Genomic DNA, 19,036 nt, shown 5'->3' with positions numbered 1-19,036 from the left:
TTACTGTGGTGCATATGCTAAAGACTTTGAACAATAGATTACTGGATTTCATGGGGCCATAGGACTCTAGTTTTGCTCTTCTGCAACTTTAGGTAAATAGTACAGTGGTACCTCGGGTTACATACGCTTCAGGTTACATACGCTTCAGGTTACAGACTCCGCTAACCCAGAAATAGTACCTCGGGTTAAGAACTTTGCTTCAGGATGAGAACAGAAATCGTGCTCCAGCGGTGCAGCGGCAGCGGGAGGCCCCATTAGCTAAAGTGGTGCTGCAGGTTAAGAACAGGTTAAGAACAGACCTCCAGAATGAATTAAGTTCTTAACCCGAGGTACCATTGTAATAGGATGATTGATTGGTAACCATAGCAGTAGCATGATCAATAGAACTTCAAAAGTGCTTTTACTGGGATTTCTACAATAACTATTTTTATGCAGCAAGATTTAAATACTTTTGCCCTATCCCTTAACCTCAGGATTGCTGTTCATTTTTTTTAAGCATAATTTGGAATTTTTTGTAATGATGCAGCAGTAACTGTTTTGAAATGTTGCACACCTGGACATATTTCAATACAGTTCTTAAATTGTCTTGCTACAGCTGGAAAATTTGTACGACTTTGTGTTTTTTAAAAACCACATGCTCCCCAGGAACGTTAAAATTAGCACTCATACAGACAGGCTTTATTTGTAGCTCTGTGGAGTTGCTTTCAAAAGGTTAACACAAACTTGAACAAGTTCCTGCAGTAGCCACCAGAGGTTACCCTTGACACTCTTGCCTGTTCCGAAATTCCATATTCTGGCAATAAGGGATTTACAGGCTACACATGTTTACGTGGAAGTTAGTCCTACTGCGTTTGATGAAGTGTGTTCCCAGTAACTGTAGAATCGCAGCCTTAAAGCCTGGATCTCATTTCTGCATTTGCAGCGTTTGTAACATACACCCTAATGGTATTGGATTGAAAATTTGTACGAACTTGCAACATATATGAACAACTTGCCTATAAATGCAGGCTTGCCATGGACAAATTCAATGATATTTGGAATCCATTCTTACAAATACTGTAACAGGTTATGATCTGGTGAAGTACAATAACAACCTTGTAAAATATACAGTTTTGGGTCCGCCCCCTTTGTTTTCCCTTTTGCACGGGTTCTGATTCTCGCTTTCTCTTGTTTGTTTGCATCTCACTATGTTTGGTACCACATATAGTTATGTACTTTTTGAACTTTCAATAAAGATGTTACAAAAAACCAAACCCTACCCCCTAACGGTGTTGACGCGAACAAAAGCATTGTGAGCAGTGATCATCCAATATCTCCGATGGTGTGTGTGCATGTGTGGAACAGAGATCTGCTCACAGATTTCCCCTTCTTCTCCTCTCCCCTGTAGATCCCTGTGGGTTCCCAACATCAGAGCAGATTTTGGGGAGCGCAGAGGGCTGCAAGGAGGAGAAGGGCGGTCCGAGCAGAACTCCACTCTACTGATCTTGGATTCAGCCCCATAATCTATGAATCCATGAACAAAAACATCCATAAACTATTGACAAGAGGGGCAGATGGCCCTCATCAACATGGGTATCTAGGAGCTGTGAAACCAGCCAGTTCTTCTCTTGATTCCTGCAACCCCTGTTAACGTTGTCGGCTCAGTTCTCCCCTGCCTCATATGCTAGGGCAGCAAATCACAAGAGCAGTCGCCGACAAAGATCACGATGCAAGAAAAGCCACGAAGCCATCCTTATTTCAGACATTGTGTTATATCGGTGTATCATGATGTTTAGTTGGTGATATATCACAATGTTGGAAACCACATATTGCCCAGCCCTAACTTTGACTTTGAGCCAACTAAAACATTCAGTAAACAGCATACAGTACAGTCTTTCCGGGATAGTACTTCTACAGTCTGGGTGATGGAATAGTTTGAGCGCTCCTCCATGTAGGATAGACGCTTCCACAAAAAAGATACTACATTCTGAGCTAGAGAACCTTTATCCCTCATATTCTAGCTTTCCACAAGGAAAGGACATGTTTAGATGCACTGCTTTCTACATTATGGATGAGCACTATGTCTATGAACCTAGCATCCTCCTGGGATGGCATGCGCTCGCTCCCCTTTCATCCTCCCACAGTTAAGAGGAGGAGTTCAGAAGTGTTTGCTTCATCTTTCAGTGAAACACAGTGTGTCATTTAATCCAAACTGGGAATTGTGGTTTAACAAGTAACTATGGCTAGTTTTTAAAAAGTCGGCTTTTTTAAAACTCTCCTGGCCACATGGGAAGAGGAGTTGGGAGTGTCTGTGATCTCAGGAAGAGGCTAGGCTCCTTCACAAAGTGCTAAACCCAGTTTCGGTTTATTTGGCCTGTAGCCCATAAACATCAAATGTAGTTCAGGGTTCTGAAGACGACCACAGCAGGGAAAACGCACAAAAGACATGCACAAAAATTGTGCCATTTAAAATAAGAACGTAGCAAAAGCCCTGGACATTAAGAGTATAACAAAATAAAAGAGCAGCAATAGTTTTGAAATACAGACACCGTAGGGAAAGTTTTATGGGAGATCACCCCATAAAAGTTACAGCTTATTCAAGTAGGTTTGGAATGTTTCTAGAAGAAATGTTACTGTGGTTAATTTATATTTCTTTAATTTAGCAATGAGAAGCATTGTTATTTTTTTGTTTTAAAATTTATTTTATTTAACAACTATTAAGTATAGGAAAATGTGGACTAATGTTTCTACTGGGCCACTAGACAAACTCTCAAATGCCTAGACAACCTCATAAATTGACATTTCACAAATACCTGCCTGTACTCTAGGAATAGTTAATGTTGCCCAATACTGAGTATGTCAATAATCGCTATGAGGTTGCAGATCAGGGGTGGGGAGTTGGATCCAGCCAGTAGGCTAGGTTCTTCCCCATACAACCTGCCTTGGCAGACCCCTTAGACAAGTGGAAAAATTTGCGCGCCCCAAAAAACTGTCACCTGACATCACTAAGACTACAAGCCCTGCTTGCCTACACTGGAATTGTGCTTTGTAACACGACTCGCTGCCCTATAATGGCAAAATGGAAACACACACAAAGGTTCCCAATTGTGCATTGGCAGTTGTATCTCCACCTGCCCCTTGTTAGATGTCACATATGACATCAGGTTTGGCCTTGCAGGTCAGATGGGAACCCATGCCAACCCAATAAGGTCTGTGAACCAGAAACCCTTCACCCCTGTTTGTAGACTGAGGTATAGGGGTGAGCAGACACATTTTGCAAGAGTGAATGAATTTTGCAAGTTAAGTTCTAGAAGTCTCTGTTGGTGGGTTTTCTAATCCTAGTGGCAGAAGATAGGTTGTGAGTAGCCAGAGGTGTTTAAAAGGTAAAGGGACGTCTGACCATTAGGTCCAGTCATGACCGACTCTGGGGTTATGGCGCTCATCTCGCTTTACTGGCCAACGGAGCCGGTGTACAGATTCCGGGTCATGTGGCCAGCATGACTAAGCTGCTTCTGGCGAACCAGAGCAGCGCACGGAAACACTGTTTACCTTCCCGCCGGAGCGGTACCTATTTACTTGCACTTTGACATGCTTTCGAACTGCTAGGTTGGCAGGAGCAGGGACCGAGCAACGGGAGCTCACCCCGTCGCGGGGATTCGAACCACCGACCTTCTGATCGGCAAGCCCTAGGCTCTGTGGTTTAACCCACAGCGCCACCCGCATCCCTTAAGAGGTGTTTACCTTTGTTATTAACCAATGTTGGCCAAGAACAAGCATAATTCTCAAGCAAAACCGAGGACAGGTAGCCCAAATCCATAGAGAACAAATGTCTGCTTCCAGTTGGAGAACAACATTGCAAACCCATCTTAGCATAGCACACAAAATATCTTTATCAAAAAAGTGGTTTGTGTCACCTCTGAGGATTTATTAACTCCCAAGATCCAAACCTGTATGCTATATGTAACCTTGGTAACTATTTTGGTTTTATACACCTTCAAAACTGAAGGTATATATTGACCCCCTTTTGCACTGCAGAACCTCAGTAGTGTAGTGCAGCTAGAATATTCAGTGCACCTGATACAGTTATTGTGAATCTTAAGGATGAATAGACTAGATAGCATTTCCAGTTTTTAACTTGTTCTAAGTATTCTAGTGCAAAATGATGGTTTCTAACCCCAAGGTGCATACAAACATGCAATCACATCTGTAGTCTCAGCTGATACAGTCCCAGCCGGGTTTGACCAGATGCTTCCCCCCCACCACTGAATATTGGATCAGTTGGTTCAAAAAAGAATTTCCTTGGGTGCCAAGATCCAAGTTTAGGGCAAGAACCTTTTGGTAAGAGAACCCCAGCAGAGATTTAAAATCACAAAATATGCAGCAAAGTACAGCATGACAATAATAGGCTGGTTAAATGGGCGATAGATTTAGGACATAGCATAGCCTATGAGCAGTGGTCAAAACTGTGGGAGAAGGGAATAAAATTTACGGCGTGTGCCGCAATCAGGGAAAACATAGAAAAGATGATTCACAGATGGTATTTAACACCAGAAAAACTGAACAGGATATATAAGATTGGTAGCGGGGTCTGCTGGAGGTGTAAAGTAAAGGAGGGTAATTTCATGCATATGTGGTGGGCCTGCGAGGAAATTAAAAAATTCTGGGATACTATATACAACGAGTTAAAAAAAATATTAAAATACACATTTCCAAAAAGACCAGAGGCCTTTCTATTAGGCATCATAGGAGAGGAGATTAAGAAAGAAGACGTAGTTTTGTTCCAGTACTCAACAGAAGCGGCCAGACTGCTAATTGCTCAAAAATGGAAAAGCACGAGCACCCCAACGATGATGGAATGGCAAAATAAACTATATGACTTCTTTGAATTGGCAAATATGACGCAGAAAATCAGAAACCAAAAGAATACAAAGTTAAGGGACGATTGGGCTAAATTTATGGTATATATAGAAAGAAATTATGAAAACATACCAACTATAGTAGGTCTATTATAAAACTTTCGATGTTTCAAGTTATTAAACAACAACAGCTGTAAAAATGGAATTTTGTAAAAATTAGGAATCCGGAATCAAGAGGGATGGAAGTCGAACTGTAAATGTAATGTGCTATGTTGTCTTGTTTTCTCTCTACTTTTTTTTTCTCTTTTTTACTTTTTCCTTTTTCTCTTTTTTTCACATCTATTTACTTTTGTTATGTGTATGCATTAAACGAAACTTAATAAAAAGAACTTAAAAACAAAAACAAAACAATAGGCTGTAAAAACTTCCAAGTGAGTTTCAAAACTGTTCCCTTTAGAAGTTCCTTCCAAAGTTTCCTTCTTCCCCCGCAGCATAGGAAAAGACACATCTGGTAAGTTAAAAATGGTTTACTTACAAACTCTTCAAAGGTCAGATTCATGTGCTTTCCCATGCATCAGTCAGAAAAGTTGCACAGGCAGTAAAAATGTAGCTTTGTTGCAAAGTGGTCAAAGCCCCTAAACTATTGGTATGGAAACACAAAAGAGGCTGGTGAAAGCCATGCAGCTGAGCCACAACGACCTGCTCAAACCTCACACACAGAACTCACAGGTAGAGGCTTTATTACCTATTTCCTCCCAAGGTAAGAGGAAGTGACATAGCTAAGCCTTGCAAAGCAACTTACTCTGTGGTATTAACCCTTTCATATATTAAATTGACTTAAGGAAACTATATGAAGCTGGTCATCCTACAGCAGGCATAGGCAAACTCCAGCCCTCCAGATGTTTGGGACCACAATTCCCACCATCCCTAGTTAACAGGACCAGTGGTCAGGGATGATGGGAATTGTAGCCCCAAACATCTGGAGGGTCAGAGTTTTCCTATGTCAACCTACAGAATCAGGTTTGTTTGGTTTTTTAATCTTACCAGGTTTCCATGCCTTTCTTCTCTGCATGCCATCCCATCTTTAGTAAGAACACATTAACAAGAAGCCGCTAATTAATATACAAAGGCCTCATCTGCACTCTACATTTAAAGCAGTATTGTACCACTTTAAATAGCTATGGCTTTTCCCAAAGAAATGTAGCTTTAAAAAGGGGGGGGTGTGCCTGGAATTGTTGAGACCTCTATTCCCTTCATGGAGCAACAGTTCTCAGACTGGTTTAACATTTCTCTTTCTTCATTATGTTTGAGTTGTCTGTATTCCAGCCACATTTTTAGAGTCCTTGTATAGCTTGGAAGCATGTGAGGAGGGGGGGCACATTGTTGCTGTGTGATCCAGCAGCCTTGCTCCTACAGCTTCCAGCGTGTGAGGCTTTTTAGAGCTTGGTGAACGTAACCCCACCCCTTGGGGCAGTCCTGTTTTTTATTTATATGTCTGTGGTCCAACTGAGTTCAGATGGAGTGCTGTGTATGTGTGTGTGGAGATGAGCTGGAGTCATGAGGCTGCGTTGCTCCGAGTGGTTTTAATCAGCAGCCCGTTAGGGGAGAATGGAAAACGTCTGACAGGGCTAAGAACCAAGTAAGTAAACATAACTTTGAACTCCGAAAGCTGGAAAGAAAGAAAAAAACTTAACTGAGGGAAATCTAGCCTTTCGGCTTGTTCAAAACCAGATGAATTCTCTTTGAGAGAAGGCATGCACATTTGCCGACAGGAAAAGGGCAATTTAAAAAGATCTGGAATGAAGGAAACGGTATTTTAAAAAGCAACAGAAGGGAGGGGGGACCTACGAGGAAATCTGTGGTGCTTTTCAGCTGTACAAAGAACACCTCATAAATTTTAACCTTTCGCTTTCACAAATGCAGTTGTTCAGCTGGAGTTTTGTGGGATAAACTTTCTTCCAAACGGTAAGATTCTTTCTGCCACTAACTATTTCAGGATGCTGAAGTCTGCTCCTTCCCAACCCACACGATGTACGTACGTGTGACTTCTTTCTCTTTTCCTGCCTCCTCTCTTTTTGCACAGGTCGGGGACTGCTTCCTGAAGGGCCGTTTGTTGTAGTCTGTTTTGCTTCGGAGACCTCGAACTTCTCGCTGGATGATGCCATGGGAAAACTCAAACCCAGAAGTGATGGAGAGCACTTCTGTTTCCCTGTGGGCAAGTCACGTTTCTCCTTTTATTTCGCGTTGCTGAAGAGTAGCCAGAGTGACTCTTCCTACAATGTGGAAATGGGACAACATTAGAAACCTAGGGTGGCCATGGCTTGCCGGCAGATTCTGCCTGGCTGGAGGTGGTGTCGACTTCACCCGTTCCTGGTGGTGCTGGTGCTGGCTGCTTGTCTTTTCTACCAGACCCTGACACCCTTAAGGACGAGGAGATACATCTCACCAGTTGGCAATGGAGTTCTACCAGACAAAGTCGTTTCGGAGTTGGTACAGCACAGGAGGTACAAGGAGATCTCCGCAAGGCAAGCCCGTTGCTTCCTTCATTCAAGCAATCTACAAGGACGGAAGGAGGTAAGAGAAGCTACAAGTACAGAATGAAAAACTGGCTTAGAAACTGGAGGCACATTTCTGACAGTCACAGCTAAAATTAACCTTCAAATAAGCAGAGATGGATCTGATTGCTAGCTAAGGTGAATCCTTGGCCCTGTTATATTGTCTAGATGAGGTTGTTCCAAAGTGATGACCCCCCTGTAGGAAAACTATGGGCAAGTATGTCAGATTTGTTTTTCTGTTTTTCAATCTTAAGTTCAGTTCTCTGCATCAGGTTGCCTCAACAGCAAAAAAAGTCCTCATCAGCATCTTAACGTGAACTTTTCCTAACGTACGCAATTTTGCAAAGCAATTTTGCCAAACACAACGTATTTTTGTATGTTATATTCCCTAACATATCAATATGTATGCATACTGTACTCTAGCATGCTCATCTTTGTACTCGTGACTCGGCTGTGGAACGGCATCACAAAATTCAGCAACTTGCACATTTTGAAGTAGGGCTGCGATCCAGTTCGCATATTGTTTCTGGAGTGCAAATTGGGCAGCTTCACCTTTTGATGTGAACCGAATCGCATTCCTGCTCCATCCCTGCTGAAGCACAAAGAGCATGGTCAAAGGAATCGGTCCAGGAAAGGTGGGTGGGCTTACACAAAAAGGACATATAGAATGGGGAGAGGCAGAGGGTACTTCTGAGATGGATGTTGACTCTGGGATGGGTTCTCCTCATGCATGCATCCCACAGCATCCATACAACATCCTTGGGATCAAATGCTAGCTCATGTTTCTACACGTCCTGTTTAATATAGATCACTCTTTCCAGGAGAATCTGATAAGTTAAACAAAATCTGTTGCCAACCATTTCTGAATGACCCATTTACGACATTAAGCCCCCACATCAAAGCACCTAGAGAGAGGGAGAAAGTGCAGTTGCCCAGTAGCAATCGTGGCACCCCAATCTCGTTGGGAAATGAATGTGGTTCTGCGTCGTTTGCAGTAAATGCATAGCTGTCAACGTTTCCCCTTTTTTAAGGGAAATTCCCTTATTCTGAATAGGATTTCTCACAAGAAAAGGGAAAGGTTGACAGCTATGCTAAATGCATAACAAGAAACCCAAAGTCCTGTGAAATGGCAAGGGCAACAGTAACTCCAGCCACATCCCGTAGATTTGCATTTATCTGTTATTATCCTACTTTGCTTCTTCCAAGACTTATGGCTTCAAATCATATAGGATATGTCAAAAAGAAACAGGGAGATGAAGGATGGGAGGAGAAGGATAGGACTGCGTATCAAATAGGATAAAGGAAGCAGGGAACAGTAGTGATCATAGAATGCATTGTGCTATCCTCTGGCCACAGGAAGTGGTCTACATAATAATATCCCTGAGTGTTTACCAACCACTTTTCATACATTTTAAACGCTTCCTCCATAATCATAGAACTACTATGATGGAATTTGCTGGGTAGAGAATTTCCCCTTGACTCAGTAAATATATAGTTATTCCCATTCCAGGCCCAAGTGTGTTTGCTCAGAAATAATTGTGTTGAGTAGGCCTCACTGCCTTGCAAGTTCGTATAGGATTGTTGACTTAGCCTCCAGTAAACCCTATCCTGAAATCCTGCTTACGCCTCATTGCAATCCTTTGAACAGATTTGGATGGCTAGCACAGTGCTAAGCTGATTTGCTATGTAGCCTCCAAACTGGCCCTCTCATTTCAGACCAAAAACAATTTGAATGTTCTGATTACGTGGACCTCCAAAATTTTGCTGCATCCTGGACTCTGTCCTTGCATATCATGGAAGCAGACTCCCAGAACTACTGAATTTTTTCGTCTCATCTGTATGCTGACCTATTACCTAAAAATATGATGCTGTCTTCAAAGTCCAAGCCATTTGATGCTGGCATGTTAGGGAGATTGGACTATTTTTCTTGCTTGGCTCATTGTGTTCTGGAACAGCTAACCTGACGTACAAGCATACCAGCAAAGGGTGCACACCCTCCAACCTTTCTCCAATGAAAGTAGGGGTGACCTATTCTGTTGTTGTTACTGTATTTTATTTATACCCTGCCAATCTGACTGGGTTGCCCCAGCCACTTCAGGCAGCTTCCAACATATATAGAAACATAATAAAACATTAAACATTAAAAAACCTTCCCTATACAAGGCTGCCTTCAGATGTCTTCTAAGGTTGTATAGTTACTTGTCTCCTTGGCTTGGAGGTCATGTAACTCCATACCTTCCAACATTTTTCCAATGAAAATAGGGATGTCCTAAGGAAAAGTGGGATATTCCAGGATCAAGTCAGAAACTGGGACGGCTTCTGTAAATCTGGGACTGTCCCTGGAAAATAGGGACTCTTGGAGGATCTGAGGGTGGGAATGAAAAGAAGAGGGCTAAACCCAGTCCTCCTAAGTTTGTATCACCCACAATTCCTTTCTGTAGGCCCTAATGACCTGGAGTGAAGCGGTGCTCCATCGGCCTGAACTAGAGATTGTAGGGATGCATGAAAATAATAGTGAGTGGTGCTCTGTATTTATGGTTCTCTCGGTGGTGGTGGCAAGTCTGGTGGGCTGCTTCTTCTTTGGCTATCACTTGTAGCCGAATAAGATTATCTTCCATAAACATGGAATCCATCTCCTATTTTAAAAGTGAGTCCGTAAGTGACTGTGGAGGCCAGTTCTGGATCCACACATCCTCCAGAGTGGGGACATAGGTATCCAGGCAGGAGTTGATCATAGTGAGGGTTTGCCAAGCGTGCCTTCCTCTTAGCGTGTTTCTCCCTTTCGTCCTGAGTTCGAGCATCTTCTAAACCCATGACACCTTTGATAAAGGCTGTTCTCCAATTGGAGCACTCGCAGGCCAGTGTTTCCCAGTTGTTGGTATTTATACTACATTTTTTAAAGATTTGCCCTGAGAGTGTCTTTGAACCTCTTCTGTTGACCACCAGCATTACGCTTTCCATTTTAAAGTTTGGAATAGAGTTGTTGCTTTGGAAGACGATAATCAGGCATCCGCACAACATGAACAGTCCAACGAATTTGATGTTGAAGAATCATTGCTTCGACACTTTGAAGCAGTGTTGAGTGTCTGGTGGGCTTCTTGGTACACAATTGTTGAAATACAGTGGTACCTCGGGTTACATAAGCTTCAGGTTACATACACTTCAGATTACAGACTCCGCTAACCCGGAAATAGTGCTTCAGGTTAAGAACTTTGCTTCAGGATGAGAACAGAAATCGTGCTCTGGCAGCGCAGCAGCAGGAGGAGGCCCCATTAGCTAAAGTGGTTCTTCAGGTTAAGAACAGTTTCATGTTAAGAACGGACCTCCGGAACAAATTAAGTACTTAACCTGAGGTACCACTGTATCCTGAATGTGTGCAGTTATAGGAGATGGATTCCTGTCTGTTTGACTGTTGAGAAAAAGAGAGTCCTTGTGGATTAACACACAATTTACTCATTCAATACAGTGGCACCTTGGGTTACAAACACCTCGGGTTTCAAACACTTCGGGTTACAGACTCCGCTAACCCTCAGGTTAAGAACTTTGCCCCAGGGTGAGAACAGAAATTGTGCAGTGGCAGCGTGGCAGCAGTGGGAGGCCCCATTAGCTAAAGTGGTACCTCAGGTTAAGAACAGTTTCAGGTTAAGAATCGACCTCTGGAACGAATTAAGTTCGTAACCAGAGGTACCACTGTACACTGTTGTCGCATCCTTCCTCGATGGACCTTAGGGGGGCATACATGGTTTCTCCCCAGTTTTGCATCAAGAATGTGTGCTGGTTAGACTGACAAACACTGGGACTGGCCTAAAGTCCCCCAGCGAGCTTCATGGCTGGTCGAGAATTTGAACAAGGGTCTCCCAGGTCAAAGTCCAACACTATGCACAACACCACTTGGGCACTGCAAGTTAGTTTTCCTCCAGAGAAATAATATAGTTTTGGCAGAATGAAAGCTTGTTTACTACAGGGTGTGGTGTGCATAACTGAGGTTTTCTGCACTGCTAGTTTGCTAGTTGGGCAGCTATTTTTACACACCGGCTAGTCTACACAGTTGGCGTATTTGTTCAAAAGCTCTTACATTACATCTTGCACTTGGGGAGATAACACAGCAGAGGAAAATTGTAATAGTGTGACCCTCTCTTCCAGTAAACTTTTAAAGTTGACCCACCCCATCTGCAGTGCAGTGACCTATCCTTATGATGACATTACATGCTATTAAATACTGGATTTTACACTTTCTTTCTTTCTTTGACAAGCTCCAGTACTCCAATGATCTACGAAACAGCGTTAGGAATTTTATGGAGTTCAGACACACAAGTCAAATGATAGGGCTTTTTTTCAAGTGACTTCCAAGGTTAATTAGCACAGTTTCTTGTCCCCAAATTGCCCTCAGGAGTGCATGTAGAGATCGGCAGTATTTCAGAGCTGCATGCAAGGCCGCTTTCAGGTTCATTAAATGATTTTCCGAAAAGCAACCGTGACAGCAAAAAGACAAAACTTTGAAGGAATGATCCAGATTTAGGAACGTGCTCCCATCTTTTCCATTGGATTCAGAGGCTCTTAAGTGTGGCCAGAGAATATTCTGTTTTTCACATCATAGTATTTGTTTATAGTTCCTTTGTGTGCCAGAAACAACCACTTGTCCTTGAGTTACCCACATTCCAGCTGTGCTGAAATATTTCAACCTTAGCTATTTGTTTGATCATCGTTATGGAGTGAACAACCTCTTGTGGCTTTATGAGCTATTTTCCTGGTGACATTTGTTAGGAAATGTGCCGACGGCTCTTTAAATTAAATGTCCTCCAGACCATTTCTCTGATTACAAACAAATCTATGTCATGACTATAAATAAAACAGTCTTGTCGCCCCTAATTATTGGGCAGCTTGCATCTAGAAATTGCTCTGTAATCCAGATATAGCTTCATCTAAGGGGTGGCTGATAATTCAGATTGGTGCTTTTTTCTGGGGGTACACAGGGATTCTAAGTTTGGCCTCATCGAGGGGCAATATTTAAATATGTGTGGGAAAATGAGAGTACCCCTAAACATTTTTGGGGGGGAGGGGGGAAGCACTGATTCAGATATCCTTTTGCTGATTTCTTAGTAGCAGGTCTGAGTGTAATTTGATGACATAGTTGTAAGCAAGTATGGCCAAATAATGCATCTAGAATGTTCTTCTTGGATTGTTAGTATTTTATCACTTGTAGATTTTAAGACGCTTGACAAAAGTTTGTCCCTTCCAATAATTTTGAACCCTTTTAGGGCAATATTCACACCTTAGCGCCGTGATATTGAACCTGTGGCCCTGCAGGCATTGTTGAATTCACAACTTCCATCATCTCTGACCACATAAATACATAAAGTTCCCAATATGTCCCAGTAGGCAGTGCTTTTTTCTGGAGGTACTCATGAGTACACAGTACTGTCACCTTCCCCCTCCCCTAGATAGAGATAGATAGATGATAGATAGATAGATAGATAGATAGATAGATAGATAGATGATAGATAGATAGATAGATAGATAGATAGATAGATAGATAGATAGAGTGGCATTTAGAGTAACAACTTAAAAAGGAGAATACATTGGGGCTAGGAGAGATCCCTGTCTGAAATTCTGGAGAACCACTAGCTAGGTGGACTAATGATCTGACTCAGTTTACGGAAGTTTATGGAAGAGATTCCACAATACACAACATGACAAGGAGGCAAAAGTTTGCCCTGGTGTGTATATTTAGGGACAAGTCCTGGCTTTGGTATTCATCCTCCTTCCTGTTGCTGAAATATGAACTTCAATTACAGTAGGTAGTACATTCTTTGTGGCTAGCCCAGATTGACCTACACTCCTGTGGGAACTGCAATCAACCTAAAATAGGGACAGCTGAATGGAGGACCAATTTAGAGTCAACTGAACTGAATATTTGTAGCTGTGCAAGTTCTGAGCATTCAGAAGAATGGCCGATCTTATTGTTTTAAAAGTTGGACGAAATATATGCAGTTTTCACGGCAAATTTATTTATATTTGCCTTCTGGGAGGGACTTCGAAGCAGTGCTTGACCACAAGGCAACCAAGGGAGGAGAGAGGTTGGAAATTTAATTATTTACTAGATATATATGTATGTATTTATTCTATTAAATTTATATACCGCCCCTCAACAAAAGATCACAGGGTGGTTCACAGAACAAAATGCAAGATAAAACGCAAGTCAATAATTAAACCAAAACAACAAAACAATAACCCCCCTTCCCGCATACACATTTAAAAGGCTAAAAAAAAGAGTAGGTACATTTAAAGGACCACAGAGCCTAGGACTTGCCAATCAGAAGGTCGGCGGTTCGCATCCCCACGATGGGGTGAGCTCCCGTTGCTCGGTCGCTGCTCCTGCCAACCTAGCAGTTCGAAAGCACGTCAAAGTGCAAGTAGATAAATAGGTACCGCTCTGGCGGGAAGGTAAACGGTGTTTCCGTGCGCTGCTCTGGTTCGCCAGAAGCAGCTTAGTCATGCTGGCCACATGACCCAGAAGCTCTACGCCGGCTCCCTCGGCCAATAAAGCGAGATGAGCGCTGCAACCCCAGAGTCGGTCACGACTGGACCTAATGGTCAGGGGTCCCCAGGGGTCAAATACCAGCGGTACATCATTTTCATAAAATTTTCTTTCAGCATACAACTTGCTGTAAATTTCAGGTCTGTTTTCCATTACCTGTCTGTCCAAGCATTAAACCCAGTACCACTCAATTTATAATCTGCATGAAACGACTCATACATGAACAATAGCCCACATCTTCCTTTTGGAATATATATGTCAAATTATTAAGCAAAATGAGTTTGTGTTTAGCACTATCTTTCCACCCAACACGCAAAGTTCTGTCGACTAACCACATAAGCCGTTCAGCCCACTCTTGTGTGCTACGATGCCAACAGTCAAAGCATATCTTCCTGATTTAGGGGCCTGCCCTATATTTAGATAGCAAACAATGAGAAGCAGAGTAGCATTCCAGCCATCGCAGTTGAAATCCTCCTCCTTCCTGAACAAAAATACTAGTGATATAAAAAGCCAACAAATGTTTAAATAGCCTCCAGAGAAGGAAAAAAGAAAGATAGAGGAAATTAGTTTCTTTCTAGCAATGTAAGAAGCACTCAAGCATTCTAGGGTTGCCATATTTCAAAAAGTAAAAACCAGGGCACCCTGAAAGTTGTTGAGCTGTTTTTAGGAAGACCTCAAAGTTGCTGAACATTTTTTAAGGAAAACCCAGAAGTTGCTGAGCTTTCTTTTTTTAAGGCAAAAATGCAATTTTGCAATTGACTTGCCTAAGATCCAGGGCAAAGCGCCATCTTGCAGAAATTCTCCCTGGGTGTCAATTCTGCCTTCGAAATCCTGGCAATGTCCTAGGCATATAGCAGCCCTAAATAAACCATATCCCAATAAAACATGCTGAAGGGGTGTGGACAACTGGAGGAGCTCCATATGATAATACAAAGAAGCGTGTTTCAGAAATGTACAATGGGGCAGTGGCGTAGCATGCGTTGTCAGCACCCGGGGCAAGGCAAGTAATTTGCGCCTCCTAACCCGTGGATTTGCGCCCCCTAACCCTAACCCCCAGATGTTGCACCCGGTACGGCCGGCCCCCCTGCACCCCCCACGCTACGCCACTGCATTGGGGGTGTTGTTGGCAGCTGATTTGCATGTTCAGACCCAGAGACCTCCCCCTTCAATAAACACACAATTGACTCAAATTATAGTTTTGGTTTTTGGCAGAATTTAGGCCACAACTTTATTGATTACAGAAAGTGAGTGGTTGCATAGGCTCTGGTTTGACTAGCTCCCTGCACCCTTGCAGGCAGCGCTGACCCAGAGCTCCATCATAGGTCAGCCTATGGTTTTATATTTTGATTTTCCTGTAAACTGCCATGAGACCTCCAGATATAGGGCAGTATATAAACAACAACAACAACAACAACAACATCCAGTGGGGAAAGCACTTTGTCTTTTCAACTTATTTTTTAATGCAAGGCCTTTTGCTGGCCTCTGGTGCTTTCTTTAGCTTGCATAACTTTGAAGCCATTTCTGTTTAAATGCGAAATTGGCTCAGGAACTTGTTCATAATTGCTGTCCTATTGGCCAAAAAAGAAGATTTATTTTATTTTATTTTTTTAGGGCTAACATTCTGAAAGCTAGAAGGGGAGGAGCAGAGCTCATTCTTTAGAACTCTCTCGGCATAAAATGTAATTTTAGTAATCCTGCCTCATCTATGTCTGACTTTGATTAGAAACACAATCCACAAAGGGGAGAGGGGGGAATCCACACTGGAACAGGAACCCCATGAAGCTGGCCTCCTCTACTTGGATTCATTCAATCCACCCACATTCAAAATAAGAGAGTGGGTTACATAACCTGGCTGCTTAGGAAGGGCCATTGACTTAACTGCATCACATCACATCTGTGCTCTTTGATTTGCATCACACTTCCCCAGTCGCAATCCTTCTTGCAGGACCATTGCAGAAGCCGAGTGGGAATAACTTATGGTTCTCGCAGCTGATGAACAATCCTGCTCTTTTGCAATGGGGCGCAGAGAAGCAGTAATGCTGCATTTAACTGTGGTTAGGTTGGATGTGAGGGAGAGCCAGTGGTTGCTACAACACAGTGCGGGTGGCGCTGTGGTCTAAACCACTGAGCCTCTTGGGCTTGCTGATTGGAAGGTCGGCAGTTGATATCTGCACAACAGGGTGAGCTCCCATTGCTCTGTCCCAGCTCCTGCCAACCTAGCAGTTTGAAAGCACACCAGTGCAAGTAGATAAATCGGTACCACTGTGGCGAGAAGGTAAACGCCGTTTCTGTGCGCTCTGGTTTCTGTCACAGTGTCCCATTGTGCCAGAAGTGGTTTAATCATGCTGGCCACATGACCTGGAAAGCTGTCTGTGGACAAACGCTGGCTTCCTCGGCCTGAAAATAAGATGAGCGCAGCAACCCTATAGTCACCTTTGACTGGACTTAACCGTCCAGGGGTCCTACAACACGAGGTGACAAAACACGGAAACACAGCAGCTATGTCCTTGGGAGACATATTCTTGAGGGGGCCGCAAACCTTATGGCTGTTGAGCATCTCTTCTATTTAAGCAGACATTTTGTCTCAGAGATAACAACTGCAGCTGTTTTACTTTTTCATAGATGCACCTATGTCTGCTTCTGTTTTATCATTACTATCATTACATTATCATTACTTCTGATGGTTATTACCTTGACATTTATAACTAGATAAATATACCCCCGTCAGCACATCACATATGCTTATCTGTTTCAAAATTGTTCTTGAGTGCAGCAAATGAGGCTGCTTTTCAAAAAGCAAAAGCATCTACCCACACTAGTTAGAGGAGTATAAAAAGCATAAATTATTTGACCAGGCTCTTTTCATTTGTTGTGACTGAATCTTTTCATGACAAGACTCAGCCTGAGGTACATTTTTTTATGTAGAAGCGGGTCTGAAAAAGCAAGATTTCTGCATAAATTGGGACGTCGCTTCCAAAGCACTGTGAATGATGACAGGCTCAACTGACAAAAATTTAAACAGAATTAATAGTGATGGCAACGTTTTGTGTACAAAATGGTTAACAGCTTAATGATACTCAGTCAGAAAAGGGGAAACATGAAGTTTGACAGGTTGTTTTTTTTAACCAAAACACAGTTCAGGTCTTTAAAATATATCTCAAAAGAAGGAAGAAACTTTATATGTTGTTGGTCAGAAAGTAAAGGCCGTGAGTCAGTGATAGAGCACGTATTTTACATGGAAAACCTTCCAGGTTTATCCCTGGCATACCCCGATTGAGACTCAGAAGAACAGCTGAAAGTCTCAACAATACTAAGCTATACTAAACAATACTAAGTTCCTTGCCTTAGCAGAACTATGCATTTAAAGCCGCATCATGCCACTATTTAGTCATGGCTCCCCCTACAGGAACCAAATCCCAGGGGCCAAGGCCCCTTTGTCCCCCCCCTAAAATATTTGAAATTGATGGGCATTGCCATTCAAATGATGTGTGTGCGCTGCGTCTTGTGATCAGTTATACAGAAAAGAGCTTACTTGGTCCCCCCAATGTTTTATTCAAATTGGCACTCCTAGCTCCTCCAAAATAATCTTGGGAACTGTAGTTTGTTGAGGACGCTGAGACCCCTGTTCCCCTCACAGAGCTACAGTTCCCTGATTAGATTAACAATCATTCACTCTTCTCAGGAAAGACTGGGAGTTACCCTCCAACGTTTCTCTGATTAAAATAGGGATGTCCTATTCCATAATGATGTTGATGATGATTTGATTATTTATACTCCACCAATCTGACTGGGTTGCCCCAGCCCCTCTAGGCAGCTTCTGACATATACAAAAGGATAATAAAAAAAATCAAACATTAAAAAAAACTTCCCAATACAGTGGTACCTCAGGTTAAGAACTTAATTTGTTCTGGAGGTCCGTTCTTAACCTGAAACTGTTCTTAACCTGAAGCACCATTTTAGCTAATGGGGCCTCCTGCTGCCGCTGCGCAGCCAGAGCACAATTTCTGTTCTCATCCTGAAGCAAAGTTCTTAACCCAAGGTAATATTTCTGGGTTAGTGGAGTCTGTAACCTGAAGCGTATGTAACCTGAAGCGTATGTAACCCGAGGTACCACTGTACAGGGCTGCTTTCAGATGTCTTCTGAAGGTTGCATAGTTACTTAGGTTTTTGGCTTGGGGTCTCATGAAAACCGATGAAAACAGAGATGTTCAAAAAAAAGTGGGACATTCTGGGATCAAATCAGAAACCAGGACGGCTTCTGTAAATCCGGGACTGTCCCTGGAAAATAGGGACACTTGGAGGGGGAAATAGGGATATTCTAACAATTCTCTGCAGCTTAATAGGCTACACTTTCCAGGATTTTTGGGGAGACGCTGTGGTTGTTTAAAGTGGTACGATACTGCTTTAAATGTATTCTGTAGATGGATCTCAATATAACAGAAATACAAATCCTGCTACTATTTAATATGAATCTATTGCCTTCAGTATAGGTCCTGTGCAGAACACAATCTTGAAACAATCCATGGAATCTGAACTCGGGTTTGCCAAGCCAAACCTCAGGTTTCTACCCAGTGGATACAATGGCTAAATGGAAAGTTTAACAATATGCTTACTCCAGTCCTGTATGCTAAACATCTTGTTGCTAATGGCACAATTAGAGAAAACTAGGGATCCTGGATTTCAAAGGGAAAGGGAAGTTTCCACGAAAGAAGCTGAATTCTCCATCGTCCAGTTAGAACATATTTATTCTCTTAGTGCTACATGTGTGTTTTTGCAGTAGGAAACATTAATGTCTAGAAGTAGACCCTGTTTTACATTTTGTGGTCTGTTAAACAAGTGGCCAAGGAAAGATTTCAAAGCACCTGCATTTAAATCAATAGTTTATGAAGAAAGTGTTTGGGTCAACTCCTTCCAGAAGCAGAACAATCCAGTACAAAAGCTTTCTGTCTAGACGCTTTGGAAATGAGAGGCTAGATGATCTATTATCCTGTTTTCCAAAACTGACTTGTGCAATGTTTTTAGGAACTATTTTTAACCGTTATCGCTGCCTGTGAAGGAAAATTACTGCTTGGTTTGGCTATGTTCCAGTCAGGCCGTTTTATTTCTAA

The 19,036-nt window shown here is 42.5% G+C and overlaps 1 protein-coding gene across 1 annotated transcript in view; it reads left to right on the top strand.

Moving 5' to 3' along the window:
• Positions 1-7,151: 7,151 nt before the first annotated feature.
• CPED1 (cadherin like and PC-esterase domain containing 1) overlaps positions 7,152-19,036 on the top strand; it is a gene marked incomplete at its 5' end in the record, with an annotated part of 112,201 nt that continues 100,316 nt past the window's right edge. The window contains one exon of the mRNA XM_081929058.1: positions 7,152-7,409. Coding sequence (XP_081785184.1) covers positions 7,152-7,409 — 258 coding nt within the window. The remainder of the gene's footprint in view (positions 7,410-19,036) is intronic.

Source organism: Podarcis melisellensis (assembly GCF_964234715.1).
Source record: "Podarcis melisellensis genome assembly, chromosome: 10".
Taxonomy (NCBI): domain Eukaryota; kingdom Metazoa; phylum Chordata; class Lepidosauria; order Squamata; family Lacertidae; genus Podarcis; species Podarcis melisellensis.
The sequence above is the reverse complement of the archived record's forward strand: the minus strand, read 5'-3'. Positions and strand labels throughout refer to the sequence as shown.